Source organism: Schistocerca americana, chromosome 7 (assembly GCF_021461395.2).
Source record: "Schistocerca americana isolate TAMUIC-IGC-003095 chromosome 7, iqSchAmer2.1, whole genome shotgun sequence".
NCBI lineage: Eukaryota > Metazoa > Arthropoda > Insecta > Orthoptera > Acrididae > Schistocerca > Schistocerca americana.
Window position 1 is genome coordinate 532,434,257 of NC_060125.1, and position 23,364 is coordinate 532,457,620.

The 23,364-nt window shown below is 43.8% G+C and overlaps 1 protein-coding gene across 5 annotated transcripts in view; it reads right to left on the reverse strand.

Moving 5' to 3' along the window:
- The window catches only part of LOC124621757 (zinc transporter 1), a 262,842-nt gene that overhangs the window by 39,971 nt on the left and 199,507 nt on the right, over positions 1-23,364 (reverse strand). For all 5 annotated transcript variants that reach the window (XM_047147169.1, XM_047147165.1, XM_047147166.1 and 2 more), the window contains 4 exons: positions 23,112-23,209; positions 21,929-22,182; positions 2,519-2,778; positions 1,933-2,044 (listed from right to left, as the gene is read on the reverse strand). In XM_047147169.1, the coding sequence (XP_047003125.1) occupies positions 1,933-2,044; positions 2,519-2,778; positions 21,929-22,182; positions 23,112-23,209 (724 nt within the window). The remainder of the gene's footprint in view (positions 1-1,932; positions 2,045-2,518; positions 2,779-21,928; positions 22,183-23,111; positions 23,210-23,364) is intronic.

Genomic DNA, 23,364 nt, shown 5'->3' on the forward strand with positions numbered 1-23,364 from the left:
GAGAGAGAGAGGGGGGGGGGCGCGGACGAGAGAGAGAGAGAGAGAGAGAGAGAGAGAGAGAGAGGGGGGGTGGCGCGGACGAGAGAGAGAGAGAGAGAGAGAGAGAGAGAGAGAGGGGGGGGGGGCGCGGACGAGAGAGAGAGAGAGAGAGAGAGAGAGAGAGAGAGGGGCGCGGACGAGAGAGAGAGAGAGAGAGAGAGAGAGAGAGAGAGAGAGAGAGAGAGAGAGAGAGAGGGGGGGGGGGGCGCGGACGAGAGAGAGAGAGAGAGAGAGAGGGGGGGGGCGGACGAGAGAGAGAGAGGGGGGGGGGGCGGACGAGAGAGAGAGAGAGAGAGAGAGAGAGAGAGAGAGAGAGAGAGAGAGAGAGTGGGAGGGGAGGGGACCTGGTCACTGCGAGGGGAGGAGAGGCGGAGGGGATGCGGATTAGGACACTGCGAGGGGAGGAGAGGGGAGGGGATGGTGACCAGGACACTGCGAGGGGAGGAGAGGGGAGGGGATGGTGACCAGGACACTGTGAGGGGAGGAGAGGGGAGGGGATGGCGCCATGACACTGTGAGGGGAGGAGAGAAGAGGGGATGGGGCCGGGACTGCGATAGACGGGGAAGGGGATGCGGACCAGGACACGGCGAGGGGGGGGGACTGCGGCAGTCAGGTGTGGTGAGGGGGGCAGACAGACATGGAAAGAGGAGCAAGAGGAGGGGAGAAGTAAATGGACATGGCGAGAGGTGTGTGAGGAGCATAGGAGGAAACAGACACAGCGAGAGGAGGGGAGGAGGAAATGGAATTGAGGGGAGGAGGGAATGAACTCAAGCACAGGATCATAATCTATTGTACTTGCTGAGAAAGCTTCTCCTTAATAGTAATTTTTAAGCAAGATATTCTATAGCTGTACTTATCACCACCACCACCACCACCACCACCACCACCACCACCACCACCACCCCCGCCGCCGCCTTAACAGCAGTGCTTTCACGTACATGTTTCATATTTTCAAAGCTAGTGCTAGGTTCAGTATCTCCCTGTTGTATTTAATTGTCCACGATTTGACCCTTGCTCGGTTTCGGACAGGAACATTAAGATCTTTCTAATTGACTAACACACTAAAAAATGTATCAATGTATCACCTTTGACCCTTTCCTTTAAGTACTTCAATGAAAAGCTTTGTTTTAAACCTTGAGACTTGTAATCTAAATTTACACTAAAGCTCCTTACATGCATCATGCCTGAGGCAATTTGTAATCTGTGGAATTCAATTGTGGTGGCCCAATGAAGCATGGAATATGATATGCCACCACTACCCAGGATACACAGCTGCTAATGTTGTTCCTGTCAGATATTTTGATTTTTGAAGTTCAAACTCTGAATGCTCATTTTCGAGAAAATAATTTTTAAGAGTTGGAAACATGGTTCTATTACATACTGAATCTGAATTACAGGTGCCCCAATACCTGAGTTCTGAATTGGATCAGCGATATGTTGAAATGTGTGCTGAACTTTTGTAGTACACAGAGGAAGAAGGAATGAAAACTGGCACTATACGCTAATGCAGCAGTTGCAAGAATCAGACCTGAAGTTTAATTGCCTTTCATGCTCAGTATAATCAGTAGACCTTGCTCTGTGCACTTTCCTTATGTCTCAACAATATTATGAAACAGATACTTTACTCCTCACAATGTAGAGGAGACAATGAGTTGCAAACAGAGACAATGAAAAGACTGCTATACATTTTAGCTTTTCACCAAAAGGCCTCCTTTTGAAGTAGAAAAGATGCACACATTCTCAAAACAACTAGCACACAAATGACCACTGTCTCTGGCAGCTTAGACTGGCCACAATGGTCAGAGACAATAGAGTGTGAGTGTGTGTGTGTGTTTTAACATAGGTTAGCTTACGGTTCACCATGAAAATTACTCAATATAAAAGTTAACTTACATCATTGATTTCTATAAATTCTGGCTGAATAGTTGTTGAATGGATGCCTTCATTATGAAAGAATTCCTTCACTTTTTCAGCTATCTTCATATATTCTGAAAGATTTCTACACCTGCAACACAAGTCTTTACTGAAGTACATGCAACATGAAATGTGAGTAATGTCATTATATTAATCCAAATATCTTTCAATAGTGTCACTTATATGAACTACTTACCCCACCTGTACAACAACACCAGAGGACATGCAAAACTAATTATAGAATCAATGTAAGTCATTTTTCAGGCGCTCTAGGTATATAAGCGTGCACGAAATTTTTGTGGCAGATGATGGGGGGCTGAGGAGGGGGATAGTGGGGAGGGGAGTGAAAGATAGGATAAGCGTGGGAATTTTAACAAACACCTGAGGTCATTTTCCAGATGTGCAAACCTGCATTTCACTAACGACTGCTCAATAATGATACACAAACATTCTGTCACCTATCATTTGTACTGTATATTCATACTCCTCCTCCGAGTTCTTCATGTACTTCCAAATTATTTGGAACTGGGTTAATGTGCATCACGTAATGAAGGCAAAATCCTACCTGATATGTGCTGAAGCAATTATGCGATCACCAGCAAGTTGCCAAACATGGAACTCATGAACCGCAAGTACACCATCCACCTTATCAAGTAGTCTTCGTTGGATAGCATCCACCTGGATGTGTGTTGGCACTGTCTGCAGTAAAATCAGAGCAGATTCCTGGAGAAGAGGCCACACTGATCGCAGGATTAGTACCACCAGAAGTAAACTAAGTGCCGGATCCAAATAAAATTTGTAACTCCAGGATGTCAGGTAAACAACCTGCAGAAAAACAGAAAATCAGTAACAATTTAATATTCGGAGCATATACTATTAACTGGTTACCAATACCTACGAGGTATGTAAATAAGGTGGCAATGGCATAGAAAGGGACCACGTTACTTACCTACCATGCACTTTAATACACTGAAGCGCCAAAGAAACTGGTATAGGCATGTGTATTCTAATACAGAGATACATAAACAAGCAGAATACAGCACTGCAGTCAGCGACACCTCTATAAGACAACAAGTGTCTGCCACAGTTGTTAGCTCAGTTACTGCTGCTAAAATGCTAGGTAATCAAGATTTAAATGTGTGTGAATGTAGTGTTATAGTCAGCACACAAGCAATGGGACACAGCATCTCTGAGGTAGCCATGAAGTGGGAATTTTCCCAGACAACCATTTCATGAGTGTACCATGAATATCAGGAATCTCCAACATCGCTGCAGCCGGAAAATGATCTTACAAGAACAGGGCCAATGACAACTGAAGAGAATCATTCAACGTGACCAAAGTGCAACCCTTCTGCAAATTGCTGCGGATTTCAATGCTGAGCCTTCAACAACTGTCAGTGTGCGAACCATTCAATGAAATATGATTGATATCGGCTTTCGGAGCTGAAGGCCCAACATGTACCCCTGATGGCTGATGACTGCACAACACAAAGCTTTACGCCTTGCCTAGGCCTATCAACACTGACATTTGACTGTTGATGACTAGAAACACGTTGCCTGGCCAGACAAGTCTCGTTTCAAATTGTATCAAGTGGATGGATGCGTATAGGTATGGAGACAACCTCATGAATCCATGGACACTGCATGTCACCAAGGGACTGTTCAAGCTGGTGGAGGCTCTGTAATGGAGTGGCGCATGTGCAGTTTGAATGATGTGGGAGCCCTGATATGTCTAGATACAACTGACAGGTGACACAAACGAAAGCATCCTGTCTGATCTCCTGCATCTGTTCATGTCCATTGTGCATTCTGACGGACTTGGGCAATCCCAGCAAGACAATGCGACACTCCAAACTTCCGGAACTGCTAGAGTCACTCCAGGAACACTCTTCTGAGTTTAAACACTTCCAATTGCCTCCAGCCTCTCCAGACATCTACATTATTAAGCACATCTGGGATGCCTTGAAATGTGTTGTTCAAAAGAGATCTCCACCCCCTTGCACTCTTACAGGTTTATGGACAGCCCTGCAGAATTCATGGTGTCAAAGGTTAGTTGAGTCCATGTCATGTCCTGTTGCAGCACTTCTCCATGGTCGCGGGGACCCGAAACGATATTAGGCAGCCCAGTTTCTTTGGCTCTTCAATGTATATAGACTAATTAATTTAACACTCAGAAAATACAGTTTTTAATATCTTTGACTTTTGTATACACTTATGAGCCAAAAAACTATGACCACTGCCAACGCAGCATTGGATGCCACCTTGTGGCTTTGCGGGCACTTGACGCAGTAACGAAAGTATGCAATTGCAGCAGACATGGATAGGGGATCTGCCTAGTGAAGATACGGGCTGCAAATGGGGAAATCCATTGAGCTAAGTGACTCTGACAAAGGACAGATTATTATTACACACTGCCTGAGAACGAGTATCTCAAGAAGAGTGAAGCTGATTGAATGTTCACATGCTATTTTTGTGAGCATCTACAGAAAGATGTAGGAGAATAGCGGAACTACCACTAGGCGCTAAATGGTTGGACACCCACAACTCTCCACAGAACATGAGTTCGGAGGCTTGCCTGCTCTGTAAAGTACGAGAAATGGTGATCTGTGGCATCTCTGCTGAAAGAGCACAATGCCAGTGCATGCCCAAGTGTTTCAGAACACACCGCTCATCATACATTGTTGAATATGGAGCTTTGCAGCAAACCATCCCTATGTGTTCATATGTTGAACCAACATCACCATCAGCTACGATTGTATTGGGCAATGAGACCACTGGGATTCAAGCGCCCATCAGTGGAAATGTGTCATTTATTCAGGGAATCACATTTCGGCCACAAACACCGTCATCAAGGCGAACGGTGGGTTGAAATGTGCCACATGCCATGGACACAGGCTAGTGTGAGCAGTATTATACTATGGGAGACATTCTCCTGCACTTGCATGGGGCCTGTAGTAATAATCAAAGACATGCTCACAAGCTGCGAACCACCTTCATCCCTTCCTGCATTCCTGATGTCATCCTGACACCAATGTCATCTTTCAGCAGTATAAATGTCTGTGTCTCACAGAAAGAACCGTGCTACAGTGGTTTGAAGAGCATTATAGTGAACTCATGTTCATGTCTCAGTGACCAAATTTGCCTGATGTAAATTCCATGGAAGCCATCTGGGTCACTACCAGGAACCATCGCCACATATGCAAATTTGCGGCTCATCATTTTCATGAACTACATGACTTGTGCATAGACACCTAACGGCACATATTTCCACAATCCTACCTACAAGCAGTTGGATCCCAGACATGCAGAACCAGAGATGTATTTCATTCCCAAGAAGGGCAAACAAGCTATTAAGTGGGTGGTCATAATGTTTAGGCTCAGCAGTGTAATTTTCTGCCATGCAAGACTAATCCTATAATAGCTCAGCTAGACACTGCTTGAAGTGTGCTAATACACAAGTTTGTGCAGTTAACAGTTAAAAAACCAATTGAAATTAATATGAATACAAATAAAGACGGCATTACATCTAATAGCATGAATTCTATGTACAGAATAGTTTAAATATCAGTGAGACAGTGGCATTACACCAGTAATTTTCCAGATAAACACCAAGTATTCCTTTATGTTATCTGTAGTTCTGGCAAGAGCAGAAACTGACTTCCTGATATTAACTGCTCTAGACATATTCCAATTCAAAACAATGTTTGTTGCTATCCTGCAGTGCAAATATGGCAAGTGATAACCGAAAGTCATTAAGCTCAGATCAACACTGAATTTCACTAAGCTAAGTGGGATGTGAATACAAAACATAAAAGTTTCTTCAACCGATGCATGTGAATTATTGGAGGGTGTAAATACGAGGTTTGTCCGGAAAATACGTATAAAAGTCGAATAATGTCTTTATGTTACAAGTTGCAGTCACCACCACGTGGGACTACTGCTGTAATCAATCTTATCAACCCTCAGTTCGAGTCAGAGCACTCTGCGTGAAGGTGGGAGTGTGCGGCAGCTTGTAGACAGTTACCCTTTCTCACCTGCCGTCGGCATGGAGCTCTCTCGGATTGAGGAACAGCGCGTCAACATCAAGTTTCTTGCAAACCTAGGCAAGAATGGCCGTGAGATGTTTGAGTGTTTGAAACAGGTTTATGGAGACAATTCTCTGAAGGCACCAACCGTGAACAAGTGGTTAAAAATGTTCCGGGATGGCTGAGAAGATGTGAACGATGACCCTCGCCCAGGACGCCCGTCGACATCGGTTCCGATGCAAATGTTGAACAAATTCGGGCTTGTGTTCTTAAAGACCGTAGATTGACAGTCAGAATGATTGCTGACGAGCTGTCAATACCCAAAACAATCATTCACGAAATCCTGACACAGAAACTTTAAATGAAGAAATTGTGTGCGAAAATCGTACCGAAGCTCTTGACACCAGAACAGAAAGCAAAAAGGGTTGAGTGCTGTGAGGATTGGTTGGAAGCAGAGGAACGAGGGGACTTTCTCAACCGAGTCATCACTGGAGACGAGTCCTGGTTTTACGAATTCGATGTGGAGCTCAAATCTCAAAGCAAGGAATGGGAACTAGCAGGAGAACCGAGAACAAAAAAGTCGTGAAAATCAAAGTCCAATGTGAAGACAATATTATTGTTTTCTTTGATTCTAGGGGCATTATTCACAAGGAATTTGTCCCTCCCAGCCAGAGAGTGAACGGAAATTTTTACGTTGTAGTTCTGACACGCCTCAGAGCTCGTGTGGCCCGAGTTCGACCAGAGTTGGCAAAAGGGGGCAGGTGGATCCTTCATCACGACAATGCGCCTACTCATACGTCGCTCGTCGTGCGCGAGTTTTTGGCCCGAAGCTCAATCCAGTGACAGACCACCCGCCTTATTCACCCGATTTAGCCCCATGTGACTACTTCATGTTCCCGAGATGCAAAATGGTGCTTCAGGGGCGGCACTTGGGAGATGCGGAAGCCACCAAGGCGGAAATGACACGGCAACTGAACAACATCACAACTGAAGACTTTCAGCAATGTTATCAACAGTGGAAATGGCGTTGGCAGAAGTTTATCACATCTCAGGGCGAGTACTTTGAAGGAGACCATATTGTAATACCTGAATAATTGTAAAATAAAGTTATTATTCAACTTTTATACGTATTTTCCAGACAAACCTCGTATATGCTAATGTTAATGGGACAACTAGATTATCATTTTTTTTACTGGCCTTTATCCCACATCTTCAAAGGGTCAACATGTTACTCTATTGGGTGATAGCGGCAGAGTATAGCCCTATGCCTGAACCTGTCATCTGGAAGTGGTCTGCTAATGCACACAGTTATCCAAGTGGACAGTGGGACTAGAATAACTGCCTACAAAAACAAAATGCTCACAATAACCATTTCACTGGTTCTATGAACAACTTAATATTAAGTCTACTAAAGTTCACAGTTTTTGTCAGAAGAACTTGACTCCAAAGCAAGCAACCACATTCCTAGAAAAATTACTTTACATTTTCAGTTTACAGAATTTCCAGTATATATCTGTGAGCTTCAATGAAACATGTAGCTGCCAAACAGTATACTGCAATAAATTACATAAAATGAAGCACTGGAACTCAAAAATTTAGAGGAGACATGAATGTACACACATCACCTGTGAATAAATGCTGTCAAAGTGTCAAGGAGTATATTGTGTAACAAAGCTGCTGATATATTTTTAACTCTTCACACACCTTCAGTGTATGACAATACTCCATTTAATGGCAGGTGTAAAGGTAATCACTCACCTTAAGTTGAGACTGAGTCATCAACAGGCACATAAACAAGATAAAGCCCACCAACTCTGAGGCGAATAGTTACCTTTACTCTCTCCTTCGTACTCTTCCTCTTGCTGGCTGATCGAGACCATAGTTTGGCTTGGTAGGTACTATAGTACCTGCCAATAAACAGATTGAAACACTTCCCCGCAATACACAGACTGCATCAAAGTGACACTGATATCAACTATATATTTATAAATAATGTGGTGCTTAATTAATTATGTCACCAAACATAACCCTACGAAACAGAGGTGCAACTACTGACAACCTATGATACTGTGCACTGTCCAAACAATGAACTTCCAGACTTGAGTTCTCCCTTCAAAAATAATCACTTTGCTGTCCGTAACAATGGACCAAGCATTGTCAGTGTTCTTGTGATACACTGTACAGCTATTGTTAATTTAATCTTTAACAGTACTATATATTATATTTTGATTAAAGTAGCTTATTAACATTTGAGAGTGCCTAAAAGGTAAATCCCAGATGCCACCAAACCATAATCGTTTCCTGGGCTTCAAGAGCTTGGTGTGTTGTATGCTTGATAAAGAGCTTGCTGTGTAGTATGCTTGAAGGTATACATACAATCCTCTTCTGTATAATAGGTTTTGCAATGACAGGTGACTGGTTGCCATCTGGGGTGGGGGGGTGGGGGGGGGGGGGGGGGGGGCGCGAGTGAAATCTCTGCAGAGCGGAAAAAGTGCATCAACCAGAAATGGAGAAGCCACTTGCCACTGTTACTATTTTTTCAGTATCAGTTTCAATTTGCACAAATGATTACTAGTTTTGATTTATTAATGATGATACTTGTATCAATGAACAATATTGGAAAGTATACACTTGAGTAAATAACAGACAGGATATTTTTTATTTTTTTCAAAAATTTTCAAAAATCATAGTTCATTTGTGAAACATCAACAATTTTTGTAAAATAAGTCAGTCAAATGCAGAAAATAGCTCTGTACCGGATGTGCAACAGGATTCAGTGATATCTGACATATTACTAAACACACTGTGTTGTACAGAACAATGGGTACACAGGAAAATGTAGTGTTTGTCCAAACAGCTTATCACTTCTAAATTAATGTTAGGATGTTTGTTGGCTGATTGGTTGGTTTAGGAGGGGAGGAAAGGGACCAAACTGTGAGGTCATCAGTCCCTTGTTCCCAGTAGAACAATTACCCAAGGGAAAGAAGATAACAAAGAAGACGTATGGCACAATAACACGAGAGAGGAAGAACCAGAAGAACGGTTGAAGGACAACAAACACTACGATGGACAAAACAGGACTAGATAACCACAGAGATATGCAAGAAGCAGGGAGAGGAGATTAAAAACAAGAAAGCAGATTACCATGGCTGGCTGGTCATGAGAAAAAAAAAAGAAGCCAGCCACTCTGCAACACACTAAAACCTCCACCCTAAAAGCCCTCAGGTGGAGGACACAGAGGGACAAAGGACATGTGCTAAAACTCAAATCAAACAATAAAACCCACCCTCACAAATAAAATGTAAAACTAAAGGTGCTGTTGAGGCACTGTCGTCCAACACCAAAGGGAGGGTGCTCTGAAGTTAGAAGTCCACCGCAGAGGGGCTAAAAGTGAGCAGTCCAGCAACAGGTGGACGACTGTCATTTGGGGGCCACAGCAACACTTAGGTGAGTCCTCACGATGGAGGAGGTAACCATGTGTGAGCCATGTACGGCCAACGTGCAGCTGACAAAGGACAACTGATTCCCTGCGAGAAGCCCACACAGAAGACTTCCACACATTCACAGTCTCCTTAATGACATGCAGTTTGTTGTGCACACTGTTATGCTATTCTGTCTCCCAAAGCCAAAAACCCTTGCAGCATAAGACAGAACGCAGGTCAGCTTCAGAGATGCCCATCGCCAGGAGCGGTTTGGGCGTAGCCTGTTTGGCCAGCCTATCAGCAAGTTTGCTGCCTGGGATTCCGAGGTGTCCTATGGTCCACACAAACACCATTGAATGATTAGAGATGGACTCCTTGATGTTCGCTACCAAAGGATGGTGAGGGTAGCACTGGTCAATAGCTTGAAAGCTGCTCAGGGAGTTGGAACAGAGAAAAAATGCCTCACCAGAACAGGAACAGATGTACTCAACTGCATGAGATATAGCCACAATCTCTGCAGTGAAAACACTGCAGCCAGTGGGCAAGGAATGCTGTTCAATATGGCCTCTGGGGACATAGGCAAAGCCAACATTACCATCAACCATCAAGCCATCGGTGTATACAACTTCAGAGCCCCAGAACACATCAAGAATCAAGAGGAAGTGACAGCAGAGAACAGTGGGGTTAACAGATTCCTTAGGACGATGCAAAAGATCCAGAGTAAGCTTTGGCCAAGGTGTACACCATGAATGGACCTCAAGTAGAGGTAGTAAAGGGAAGGACTCCAGTTCGGAGAGAAGGGATAGCACGCGAATCGCAATCGTGAGCCCTGACCTGGGCTGCCAATGTGGGAGATGAACTGCCATGGGTGGAAAAAGGAGATGGTAATTCTAATGCTCAGGAGAACTATGATTGTGTGTAACATAAGTGGTGAGCAGTCATGCACATCAAATCAGCAATGGAGGTGCTTTATCACCGGACTCATCCTAAAAGCTTCCGTCACTAGTCTAACATCTACATCTACATTTATACTCCGCAATCCACCCAACGGTGTGTGGTGGAGGGCACTTTACGTCCCACTGTCATTACCCCCCTTTCCTGTTCCAGTCGTGTATGGTTCGCGGGAAGAACGACTGTCTGGAAGCCTCCGTGCTGGCTCAAATCTCTCTAATTTTACATTCGTGGTCTCCTCGGGAAGTATTAGTAAGGGGAAGCAATATATTCGATACCTCATCCAGAAACGCACCCTCTCGAAACCTGGCGAGCAAGCTACACCGCGATGCAGAGCGCCTCCCTTCCAGTGTCTGCCACTTGAGTTTGCTAAACATCTCCGTAATGCTATCACAGTTACCAAATAACCCTGTGACAAAACGCGCCGCTCTTCTTTGGATCTTCTCTATCTCCTCCGTCAACCCGATCTGGTACGGATCCCACACTGTTGAGCAATACTCAAGTATAGGTCGAACGAGTGTTTTGTAAGCCACTTCCTTTGTTGATGGACTACATTTTCTAAGGACTCTCCCAATGAATCTCAACCTGGTACCCGCCTTACCAACAATTAATTTTATATGATCATTCCACTTCAAATCGTTCCGCACGCATACTCCCAGATATTTTACAGAAGTAACTGCTACCAGTGTTTGTTCCGCTATCATATAATCATACAATAAAGGATCCTTCTTTCTATGTATTCTCAATACATTACATTTGTCTATGTTAAGGGTCAGTTGCCACTCCCTGCACCAAGTGCCTATCCGCTGCAGATCTTCCTGCATTTCACTACAATTTTCTAATGCTGCAACTTCTCTGTATACTACAGCATCATCCGTGAAAAGCCGCATGGAACTTCCGACACTATCTACTAGATCATTTATATATATTGTGAAAAGCAATGGTCCCATAACACTCCCCTGAGGCACACCAGAGGTTACTTTAACGTCTGTAGACGTCTCTCCATTGATAACAACATGCTGTGTTCTGTTTGCTAAAAACTCTTCACTGGGTCAAGGAAACGCAATGCTGACAGCGCCACACAACCATAGACCAGACTCCCATAGTGAAGGCAGGATTGAAAAGGGGCTTTGTAGAGCTGAAGCAGCTTAGAGCAATCTGCACCCCAGTTGGTGTTGCTCAGGCAGCGGAGCGCATTGATGTGCTGCCAGCAGTACCGCTTAACCAGATGAAGGTGAGGTAGCCAAATCAATCGGAAATTGAAAACAAGTCCTAAGAATCAATACGTCTCCACTACAGTGAGTGGATTGTCATTAAGATAAAGTTCAGGTTCCGGATGATCAGTACAACGTTGACAGAAGTGCACGGCACACGACTTCGTGGCTGAACACTGGAAGCTGTGAGCTAGAGCCCATGACTGCGCCTTGTGAATGGCTCCCTGCAGGTGCCGCTCAGTGATACCAGTACCGGAGGAGCAACACAAAATGCAGAATTCATCTGCATACAGAGAGAAGGGGAGACCGACGGCCCTACACCTGCTGCTAGGCCGTTGAAGGCCACTCAAAAAATAGAGATACACTCAATGCACTAGCCTGTGGAACACCATTGCTGAATAAGGGGAGGGTGGGGGGGAGGGGGGGAGGGGACCATGGGAAGCACCAACTTGGACATGGAATGTACGGGGCAACAGGAAATTTTGGATAAAAATCGGGAGCAGGCCGCAGAGACCCCACTCATACAATATGGCAAGGATATGTCGTCACCAGGTCATGTCGTATGCTTTACATAAGTCAGAAAAGACGGCAACCAGATGTTGGCATCTGGAAAAGGCTGTTCCGATGGTAGACTCGAGGTAAACAAAATTATCAGTGGTAGAGTGAACCTGGCGGAAGCCGGCCTGACATGGAGCCAGTAGGCCACGTGACTCCAGGGCCCAACCCAACCACCGACACCATCCGTCCCAGCAGCTTACAAAGAACATTGGTGAGGCTGAAGGGCCAATAGCTATCCACATCAAGTGGATTTTTACCGGGTTTTACCACCGGAATGATGGTGCTCTCCCACCACTGTGATGGAAAGATGCCATCGCACCGGATCCAGTTGAAGATAACGAGGAGATATCGCTTGTAATCAGACAAGAGATGTTTAATCATCTGACTGTGGATCCGATCCGGCCCAGTAGCTGTGTCGAGGCAATGTGCAAGGGCACCGAGGATCTCCCACTCTGTAAATGGAGGGTTATAGAGTTAACTGTGGCATGTAGTGAATAAGGGGACTTCGCTTTCCATCTGCCGTTTGAGGGTGCAAAAGGCTGGGGGGTTGTTCTCCGACGCAGAGGCTCGAGCATAGTGCTCGGCAACTGTGTTTGCGTCAGTAGAGAGCACGCCATTGATGTTAATGCCAGGAACACCTGTTGGGGTCTGGCACCCAAAAAGACATCTGATCCTCATCCAGACTTAGGAAGGTGTCGTATGGCACCCAATGGTCAACATGTACCTCTCCCAACACGCCTGTTTCCGTCGTTTTATAAGCACGTGAATGCGGGCAAGGTGTTCTAGGGAAGGGTGCTGCTTATGTCACTGTAGAGCTTGCAGATGCTCATTAATTGCCTCAGTGACTTCCGGAGACCACCAAGGGATTGTCTTTCACTGGGGGCACTCTAAAGAACGAGGGATCGCATTTTCCACCGCCTAAATTATCGTTGTAGTGACCTGATCAATCACAACATTGATGGCACCACATGGGGGAGATTCAATGGTGACAGTAGAGGTGAAGGCTACCCAGTCTGCCTTGTTTAAAGCCCATCTGGGTAGGCGTCTGTGGGCATGACGCCAGATGACTGACAGGAACATGAAGAAGTGGTCACTACCACACAGGTTGTCGTGTGCTCTCCAGTGGATAGATGGGAGAAGTCCTGGACTGCAAAGTGATAAATCAATGGCCAAGTAACTACCATGAGCCACACTGATACATGTGCCAGCCCCAGTATTTAAGAGGCAGAGGTCGAGTTGGGACAGTAGATTTTTGGTAACTCTGCCATGGCCAGTAAGCATGGTGCTACCCCACAAGGGGTTATGGGCATTAAAATCTCCCAAAAGTAGGAAAGGTTTAGGGACCTGATCAATCAGTGCAACCAACAAGTTCAGGGGTATCGCACCATCTTGAGGGAGATACACGTTGCACACAGTTATTTCCAAGTTGTCCATACCATGAAAGCCACAGCTTCAAGAGAAGTTTGAATGGGCACAGGTTCACTACATACTGAGTTCAGGACATAAATGCAAAGTCCAACTGACACACTATTATATTCACTATGATTCTTGTAATATCTTTTAGCTGCAAAGGGTAGAGGTCCGCATTGCTGGGAACCTAGTTTCCTGGAGAGCAATGCAGAATGCAGGTGTAAAGCTTAACAGTTGCCATAGCTCAGCCAGATGGTGGAAAAAGCCACCGCAATTCCACTGGAGGATGATGTTATCGTGAGGCTGGGAAGGCCTGAAGCACTCAATGAGGTAGTCAATGCCTCAGTGTCACCTGCTACCACCAACTTATTTCCTGAACAGGCTACATCCGTTGTTCAAATGGTTCAAATGGCTCTGAGCACTATGGGACTCAACTGCTGAGGTCATTAGTCCCCTAGAACTTAGAACTAGTTAAACCTAACTAACCTAAGGACTTCACAAACATCCATGCCCAAGGCAGGATTCGAACCTGCGACCGTAGCGGTCTTGCGGTTCCAGACTGCAGCGCCTTTAACCGCACGGCCACTTCGGCCGGCCCTACATCCGTTGTCTCTGAGGGTCTGGCCAGGTCTAGGTCCTCAGCAGACACCAGAATCTTCACCTCATCCTCAGACGCAGACCTTGTAGGCAGCAGTGGTGTGGGTACTACAGCAATTCCCTTGGTCTTGGGGTGCCTTTTTTTTGGATTTCTCTCACTGATCCTTGGGTTTCTCTGGCTGGGAGGGCTCCACTGATTCATTCTCCTGGACTGAGGACGATTGTGAAGCCCTATGACTAGCTTCTTTTGGGCACTTCAGCCACTGGCGGATGTTATCTTGCCCACTAACAGAAACCTGGAAAGGGAGTGACCAACGGACCTCTTCCTAGCGAGAGGAGCTGAAGAAGACTTACGCTTCTCCAGCTTACAAGTGGGAACTGGTGTATCCAATGGCTGGGGGACAGTGCTCCTGAGGTAGGTGGTGCAGGAGAAACAGGCAGGGAAATGCTGCCCACCCTCAAGGGGGCAGGTGTAGTCTTCCGATTCTGAGAGCCGACTGGAACTCATGGAACTGATGGGGCTACAACTGTTCTCATAGCGGCAGTGTAAAAAGTGGTCATAGCCACAGGACATAGGTAATCAAATTTCCTCTTGGCCTCAGTGTAGATCAGTCGGTCCACAGTCTTGTATTCCATGATTTTCCTTTCTCGCTGTAAAATCCTGCAGTCTGGTGAGCAAGGGGAATGATGCTCTCCGCAGTTGACACAGATGGGAGGCGGGGCACATTGAGTATTGGGATGGGAGGACATCCACAATCTTGACATGTGATGCTGGAAGTACAGCGGGAAGACATATGGCCGAACTTCCAGCACTTAAGGCACCACATTGGGGGATGGATATATGGCTAGACATCACAGCGGTAGACCATCATCTTGACCTTCTCAGGTAATGTGTCACCCTATAAGGCCAAGATGAAGGCACCAGTGGCAACATGATTATCCCTCGGACCCCGATGGATGCACCGGATGAAATGAACTCCTCCTGTTGTTACAATAGCAGTACCATAATCTCTGCTTCCAACAACACCAATAGAAAATGTTTTGTAACAGATAATATCTCTGTCGTAGTAAGCTTCCAATCCTTGTAAAGGCTTCTCACTTCCTCTCACCAAAGCAACTGTCATCCACGAATTACCTGGAACAACTTCATTTGTGGTACAAGAGAAAGTAATTTTACAGCCAACAAATGTTATTGGACCAGATAGTATCTCCTGTTGAGACACAGGGCTTGGTGTCTCGTCAAAACTAAAAACAGTTTTATAAACTGGCATTCTGCTCCTCCTAGTATATCTCCTACGACGGTACGGCATGGCTGTGTGCTGCGTGCTGCTGCCTGCAGTCGACTGATGCAGAAACAGGAAGAGCGCCGAGCGCTCAATTCACGAGCGTCTTATCATTACGTCACTTCCGCTGATAAACTTGATTTTAGCCCGCCGCGAGCTAAGTAATACTAGAGCTCGCGGCTGCCTGCTGCCTCGCCCAGCGGCTAAGTCCCGCTCAAGGCCACCCGCCTATAAGGCGGCGCACACAGCCATACAAATAACCCACCCACCTCCCCAGGGGTCGGGACCCCTGCAACCCACAGAAGAAAAAGATGCTTCAGTAGCTGATGAGAGGTGTAGGCCAGCAGTTGCAGGAAGTTTTGGGGAGTGAGTACCAGGTCACAAGCATTGTGAAGCCTAATGCAGGATTGGCTCAGGTGACTTTTAACATAGGGGGGTTATGTAGGGATTTTACTAAAGAGGATCAGGTAGTGATTGTGGGTGGGGCTGGTAATAGTATTGATAGGGATGGGAAGTATGACATAGATGGTGACCTGGAAAAGATAGCCACTCAGACTGGCAACACGAATGTGCATTTCGTGGAACTGTTTCAGCGTCACGATCGGCCTCATCTTAATATAGCCGTCAGGCGTAATAACATGAGACTTGGGGGTGCGCTGATGACAGAAGGCATGAGTCACATTTCAGTGGTGTCGGTGGAGTCTATCAGTAGGACGGGTTTCACTAGACATGGCCTGCACCTCAACAGGTATGGGAAGGGGAGGTTGGCAAAACTTATAGGTGACAGCATAGGTGGGGGTGGTGGGATCACTCATGGGAAAATTCCGGTAGTTGTGGGTGTTAGAGCTGTACCTTTTTTAGATTGAAGTCAGCTGATAGGTATTCCTGCTTAAGGGAAGTCTCTCTAACAAAGAAACCACTTTCTACAAAGCTTGGGTATCCGATTAATGAGGGAATTAGTATATTTCATCAAAATATACAAGGTATTCGAGATAAAGTTAGTGAACTGCTTATAGATGTTGACTCTGAAATTATTGGTATATCTGAACACTTCTTAAATAAGGAGATAATTCAGAGGCTTCCTTTACCAGGATACAGGTTGGCTGGCAGCTTTTCTAGGAGCTCTTTGCGGTGTGGGGGAGTAGCCATGTATGTGAAAAACGGTATCCCATTTGAGTCAATTGATGTTTCAAAGTACTGCACTGAAAAGGTGTTTGAATGTTGTGCAGGTGTGGTTAAATTTAGTGAAGCTAAACTTCTTACTGTTGTTATTTATAGATCCCCAGACTCCGATTTCACAACATTTTTGCTAAAGCTAGAGGAGGTTCTTGGTTCACTTTATAGGAAATACAAAAAGTTAGTTATATGTGGTGACTTCAATATTAATTGTATAAGTGATTGTGCAAGGAAAAGGATGCTGGTAGACCTCCTTAATTCATATAATCTTATGCAAACCGTATTCTTTCCAACGAGAGTGCAAGGGAACAGTAGAACAACCATAGACAATATTTTTGTTCATTCGTCATTATTAGAAGGGCATTCTGTTAGCAAAAAGGTGAATGGCCTTTCAGATCATGATGCACAAATTTTAAGTCTAAAAGATTTTTGTGCTTCAACACATGTTAAATATAGTTACCAACTTTTTAGGAAAGCTGATCCAGTTGCTGTACAGACTTTTGTAAACCTTATCAAGGAACAAGATTGGCAAGATGTTTATAGTGCTGATACAGTAGACGATAAATATAATGCTTTCCTCAAGACTTTTCTCGTGCTCTTTGAAAGTTGCTTTCCGTTAGAACGTTTAAAACAGGGTACTAGCACAAACAGGCAGCCTGGGTGGCTGACTAAAGGGATAAGAATATCTTGTAGAACAAAGTGGCAATTATATCAAAACGTTAGAAACAGTCAAAATCTAAATGCAGCAGCCCATTACAAACAGTATTGTAAGGTGCTTAAAAAAGTTATTAGGAAGGCAAAAAGTATGTGGTATGCAGATAGAATAGCTAAGTCTCAGGATAAAATTAAAACCATATGGTCAGTCGTAAAGGAAGTGGCTGGTCTGCAGAGACAGGTCGAGGATATAGAATCAGTGCGTAGTGGGGATGTCCGTGTTGCTGATAAGTCGCATATATGTACAGTACTTAATAATCACTTTCTGAATATAGCAGGTGAACTAAATAGAAACCTAGTCCCAACAGGGAATCATATAGCGCTCTTAGAAAAAAGTGTTCCGAGACTGTTACCTGAAATGCTCCTCCATGATACTGACAAGAGGGAGATTGAGTTAATAATTAAATCACTAAAGACCAAGAACTCTCATGGATATGACGGGGTATCTAGCAGAATACTGAAGTATTGTTCCACGTATATTAGCTCAGTACTTAGCCATATCTGTAACTTTTCCTTTAGCAGTGGTCGGTTTCCTGACCGATTAAAGTACTCGGTAGTGAAGCCACTTTATAAAAAGGGAGACAGGGATAATGTTGACAATTATAGACCTATTTCTATGCCATCGGTGTTTGCTAAAGTTATCGAGAGGCTTGTATATACAAGGTTACTGCAGCATTTAAATTCACATAATTTGCTGTCAAATGTACAGTTTGGTTTTAGAAATGGCTTAACAACTGAAAATGCTATATTCTCTTTTCTCTGTGAGGTTTTGGACGGATTAAATAAAAGGTTGAGAACGTTAGGTGTTTTCTTTGATTTAACGAAGGCTTTTGACTGTGTTGACCACAAAATATTACTGCAGAAGTTGGAACATTATGGAGTAAGGGGAGTAGCTTACAATTGGTTCGCCTCCTACTTTAAGAACAGAAAGCAGAAGGTAATCCTCCGCAATATTGAGAGTGGTAATGATGTTCAGTCCCAATGGGGCACTGTTAAATGGGGCGTTCCCCAAGGGTCGGTGCTGGGGCCACTGCTGTTCCTTATTTATGTAAATGATATGCCTTCTAGTATTACAGGTGATTCAAAAATATTTCTGTTTGCTGATGACACCACCTTGGTAGTGAAGGATCTTGTGTGTAATATTGAAACATTATCAAATAATGTAGTTCATGAAGTAAGTTCGTGGCTTGTGGAAAATAATTTGATGCTAAATCACAGTAAGACTCAGTTTTTACAGTTTCTAACCCACAATTCAACAAGAACTGACATTTTAATCAGGCAGAATGGGCATGTTATAAGCGAGACGGAACAGTTCAAGTTCCTAGGCGTACGGATAGATAGTAAGCTGTTGTGGAAAGCCCATGTTCAGGATCTTGTTCAGAAACTAAATGCCGCTTTATTTACCATTAGAACAGTATCTGAAGTAAGTGACATTTCAACACGAAAAGTAGTATACTTCGCATATTTTCATACGCTTATGTCATATGGTATTATTTTTTGGGGTAATTCTTCTGATTCAAAAAGGGTATTTTTGGCTCAAAAACGGGCTGTTCGAGCTATGTATGGTGTAAGTTCGAAAACCTCTTGTCGACCCCTATTCAATAGTCTGGGAATTTTGACATTGCCCTCACAGTATGTATTTTCTTTAATGTCGTTTGTTGTTAGCAATATTAGCTTATTCCCAAGAGTTAGCAGCTTTCACTCAGTTAATACTAGGCAGAAATCAAATCTGCATGTGGAATGCACTTCCTTGACTCTTGTGCAGAAAGGAGTGCAGTATTCTGCTGCATCCATTTTCAATAAGCTACCACAAGAACTCAAAAATCTTAGCAGTAGCCCAAACACTTTTAAGTCTAAACTGAAGAGTTTCCTCATGGCTCACTCCTTCTATTCTGTCGAGGAGCTCCTGGAAGAGATAAAAAATTAAGCAAATTCCAGTGTTACATTCTTGATTTTCTTTATTTAAACTAACGACTTGTTTCATTTTATGTGTTTCTACAATCGTGTTATAATTTCATGTATTGACTCGTTCCATGACCATGGAGACTTCTCCTAAATGTGGTCCCACGGAACAATAAATAAATAAATAAAAAAAAAATAAAATCACTAAGTTGGCGTGCAGTTCGTCGTCAGACTGCAAAAGAAGGTCCTTGTGGAATATAACACCCTGGATCACATTTAAGCTCTTATGAGGCGTGATGGTAACAGAAACATCCCCCAGCTTGTCACAATCGAGTAATGCCCGTGACTGGGCAGATGATGCCGTTTTTATCAAGCCTGACCTTGACCGCATTTTGGACAAGCCCTCCACCTCCCCAAACTTGTCCTCTAAATGCTCTACAAAAAACTGAGGCTTCATGGAAACAAAGCAGTCCCCGTCAGTTCTCGTACATATGAGGTACTGGGGTGAACAAGGTTCGCTGCGATCCTTAGCCTGACATTTGTCCCACGGTGTGGCCAGGGAGGGGAACAATTTAGTATCTTACTTCCTTGCATTGTACTGAGACTTGGAATACTTAGAGACTGCTGGCGTTTGATCACCAGGTAAGTGATGATGTGGTACCCTTCATCGCGCATCATTCGGCCTGATGCCACCCACTACAACCACCGGCTGCAGCAAAGGCCACCTGGCAGGATGGTCATTGCCAGGAGTCCCGATGCCCCAGGGTGACTGGCATCTACTCCTTGGCAGACATGGGGAGTTAATGGTGCAGTCATCAGCAGAGCGATCCCTGTGTAGTCAGGGGGCTAAAACTGACAGGGTACATGGCGGCCCCACCACAATGGACTGGCTACCATGCTGGATATGAAGTGCAAAGAAGTCCATGGTCATCATCAGCGCAGAAAACGACACTGCATAGTGGGTGAAGGCAAACGCACCCAGGAAACTTTCCTCGCTCAGGAAATGGGAGGATGTGCAGGCCTGCAATGCCATGACAAGAAAGTGGGCTAAAGATCTCAATGCACGATGGACATGATGCACCATGTGAGGCGTCCTTCCTCAATTGGCTTCCTCTTCAGGAAAATTTTGAGAAATGGAGAACAAACCCTACAGGGGACCATCACATAAAGTCCGAAAGGTGACAGGCAGGAACACCTCGGGCCTATTCTAATCCCCGGGCCTGCAGGGAGGAAATGGTGAGGACATCACAAACACTGAGTCCCTAGACAGAGAAAATCCCCAACTCGGCCGGTAATCGAACCCGGGACCCTGTGATCCAGAGGCAGCAATGCTAGCCACTAGACCACGAGCTGCAGACTTTCAGGATGTGGTATAGAAAATACAATGCTTAAAAAGAAGGTTAATACCTAGAAGGCAAGGTCAGATGTGAATGTAACTTCATAAAAGTACACACCATCAGCAGTTATGTAAATGATTAGGGAGACTGTTTTTCTGTGACAAGCAGAGTGACCATCGGAGTGTATTAGCACTGTTCACATTTATTATTGTTACTGGGCCTCCTAAAGTAAACACCAGATGTTGGGTGATCACTGTGACAGACACAGAGATGCTGCATACCCATGCAACTTGGGAGAGGTCCCTTTCTCCCAGTACAAGAATCTAGGATATCACGGACCAGTTACAACAGTTGGGGCCAGCTTGCCCCAAGAAAGGATACAACAGCTTTATAACACCTTTCGTAGTCAAATCAGTGCACGAGTCCAGGCTAGACAATATGGAATGTTATACTGATTGGAGACCTCATACTGCCGAGTTCTTTGTAAATTTGACTAGAATTTGTAATCACTGAAACAACATCACAGGCCTTGAAGTTACATTTCATTTTCTCTTCCCCTTCTGGGTGCTTCTCTTTTTTGTCAGGCAGTGCATTTTAGTTAAATTTTAATACTACAGATTATTAGTTTTCTAGTCACTCCCATTCCCATCTGCCAGCTGCCCCCCCCCTCCCCCCCCCCCCCACCTGTTTCCCCGAAACAAATCTGTAGACCCCGAGTGGGATTTATAATATACTGGATACAAGGGTATGCCATGAAAAGTCCGGTATAGAGCTATTACCATTATTTTATGATTATGACAATTCTTTAAAAAATGTTGACTTTTCACAACTCTTCATTAATCAAGTACAATTTTACATTTTTTTAAAAATTATTTTCAATGTCTATTATAATTTGAAATTTATGTTTGTTAATGTTTTATCTTCATTTATAGATTGGAAGATGACCACTTTGACAGACTAGTAATCATTTGTGTCAATTTGCAATTGAGACATAAAATAATTTTACAGGATTTTTATGTCTTTTTCCCATAGTCAGCTGCAAATAGGCCAGTGAAAGATCCTTAATGCTTAATAATCACTACTGCTGCTGCATCCACAACTAATCCCCTCCACAAACGAAGTTAACTGAAAAATCTTTATTTACAGATGATATTTAGTTTGCTTTGTGCATGCCAAGCGCTGAATGCATGAACACCAGACAATATACAACTCATGCTATTACCAACTGTCAATCACGAAATTATTTAGCTGAGGTATGACTGATAACTGGACCAGTATGATATGTAACAGTAGTTATGGTCATTTAACATCTGCCCAGGTCATACAACTTTTCTCTCTCTTGACAAAAACAAGTCAAAATTTAGAATTAAAACACATTGAACTTACAGAAGCTGATGCAATGACAATCACTGAGCCAAGAGCATCTGCAAGAACATGAAGAAAAACACCACGCATGTTCATCTGTGATGCCGATGATCTTTTTTCGTGGTGATGTCGCCCTTTCTCTGAAGGGTCAAATGTTTCTTGTGGTGGTTGAAATGTCTCATCATTCTCATTATCATCAGTTGAGACTAGCTGTGACAACCTGGTATGACTTCGTGAGAGTCCACCATGTGAATGACCATGTCCATGTCCATGTTCTGCAAAAGAAAGAACAATTACTCAACTTTCAGATCTGTATACTACATGCAATATCTATCTATCTATCTCCCCCCTCCCCAACTTTTCTTCTAGTTGAAACTGTACTATTAATTTCACTTCTCTTTCTCTTATTAGTCATTATTGTGTCATCCTGTCGTCTGTATAGTGAAATCAGTACAAAGTTTACGAATGTATCATCGTTAATTGCCTTATTTCTAACACTTTCCTTTCACCTTTATCTCCCTTTGTCCTCACAACCCACGACTCCCTTTAAATACAGGATGAGTGACCTGTCTTTTAAACATTCCCCAAGCCTGTACCTTCCTCCCCTCTGACAAGGAACTAGCATTTCCAAAACATAGTAGTTTTTTCTGTGTGTGTTGACAGTACTTGTAATTTCTCCTGAAGGTTAATCTCACCAACCATAATGTCTCCCAATTGTTTTTACAGTTTTCTCATGTGTCTTCATTTGATACAATAATTTGCTATTTCTGGCTACTGCTTTCAACTCACTGCTTTCACTGTTGTCTCATTTCTGGTGTGAAGCAGTAGATCAACATCTCATTCAAAGTAACATAAAATAAAAGACTAATTTTTAAATGATCTAAACGTAGCTGAGAAATTATTTTTTCTTCTTTCTATGTGCGTATGTGTCATCAGGTATTTTGTACATTGTTCAGTATCATACTGCATACAGTGACATCTTTCACAAGGATTAATTTGGACATAAATACAGTCACAGCAAAACTGATATTTTAATTTTTTATCTGGCAAAAGTTTATGAAGCTGTTGAAGGCACCTGCTTGTTAGTTTTCAACAAATTGCTGCAGTAATACAATAACAGACTTCATATTGTCACAGTACTCCACTTTAATTAGTTAGCAGAAAATTTAACTGTATTATGGAGTCCAAGAGTTTTTTTACTCACCATGGAACAGGAACAACCCAATAATATTGACTACCAGTCCAAGAGTTCCTACTATCACTATCAGCTTCGGCTCATGGATCTCCTCGACCTCTATGAACCTTAAAACAAACAAACAATCAATGTAATTAATGTTTACAGTTGATTCTCTTAAAAGAGGTGTACTGGCCAAAAACCACCACCTTCGATGAGCCACTGAGAACTATAATGGCCTAAAGTACATCACTGTTGAATTAGAGACTGCAGCATTTATTCT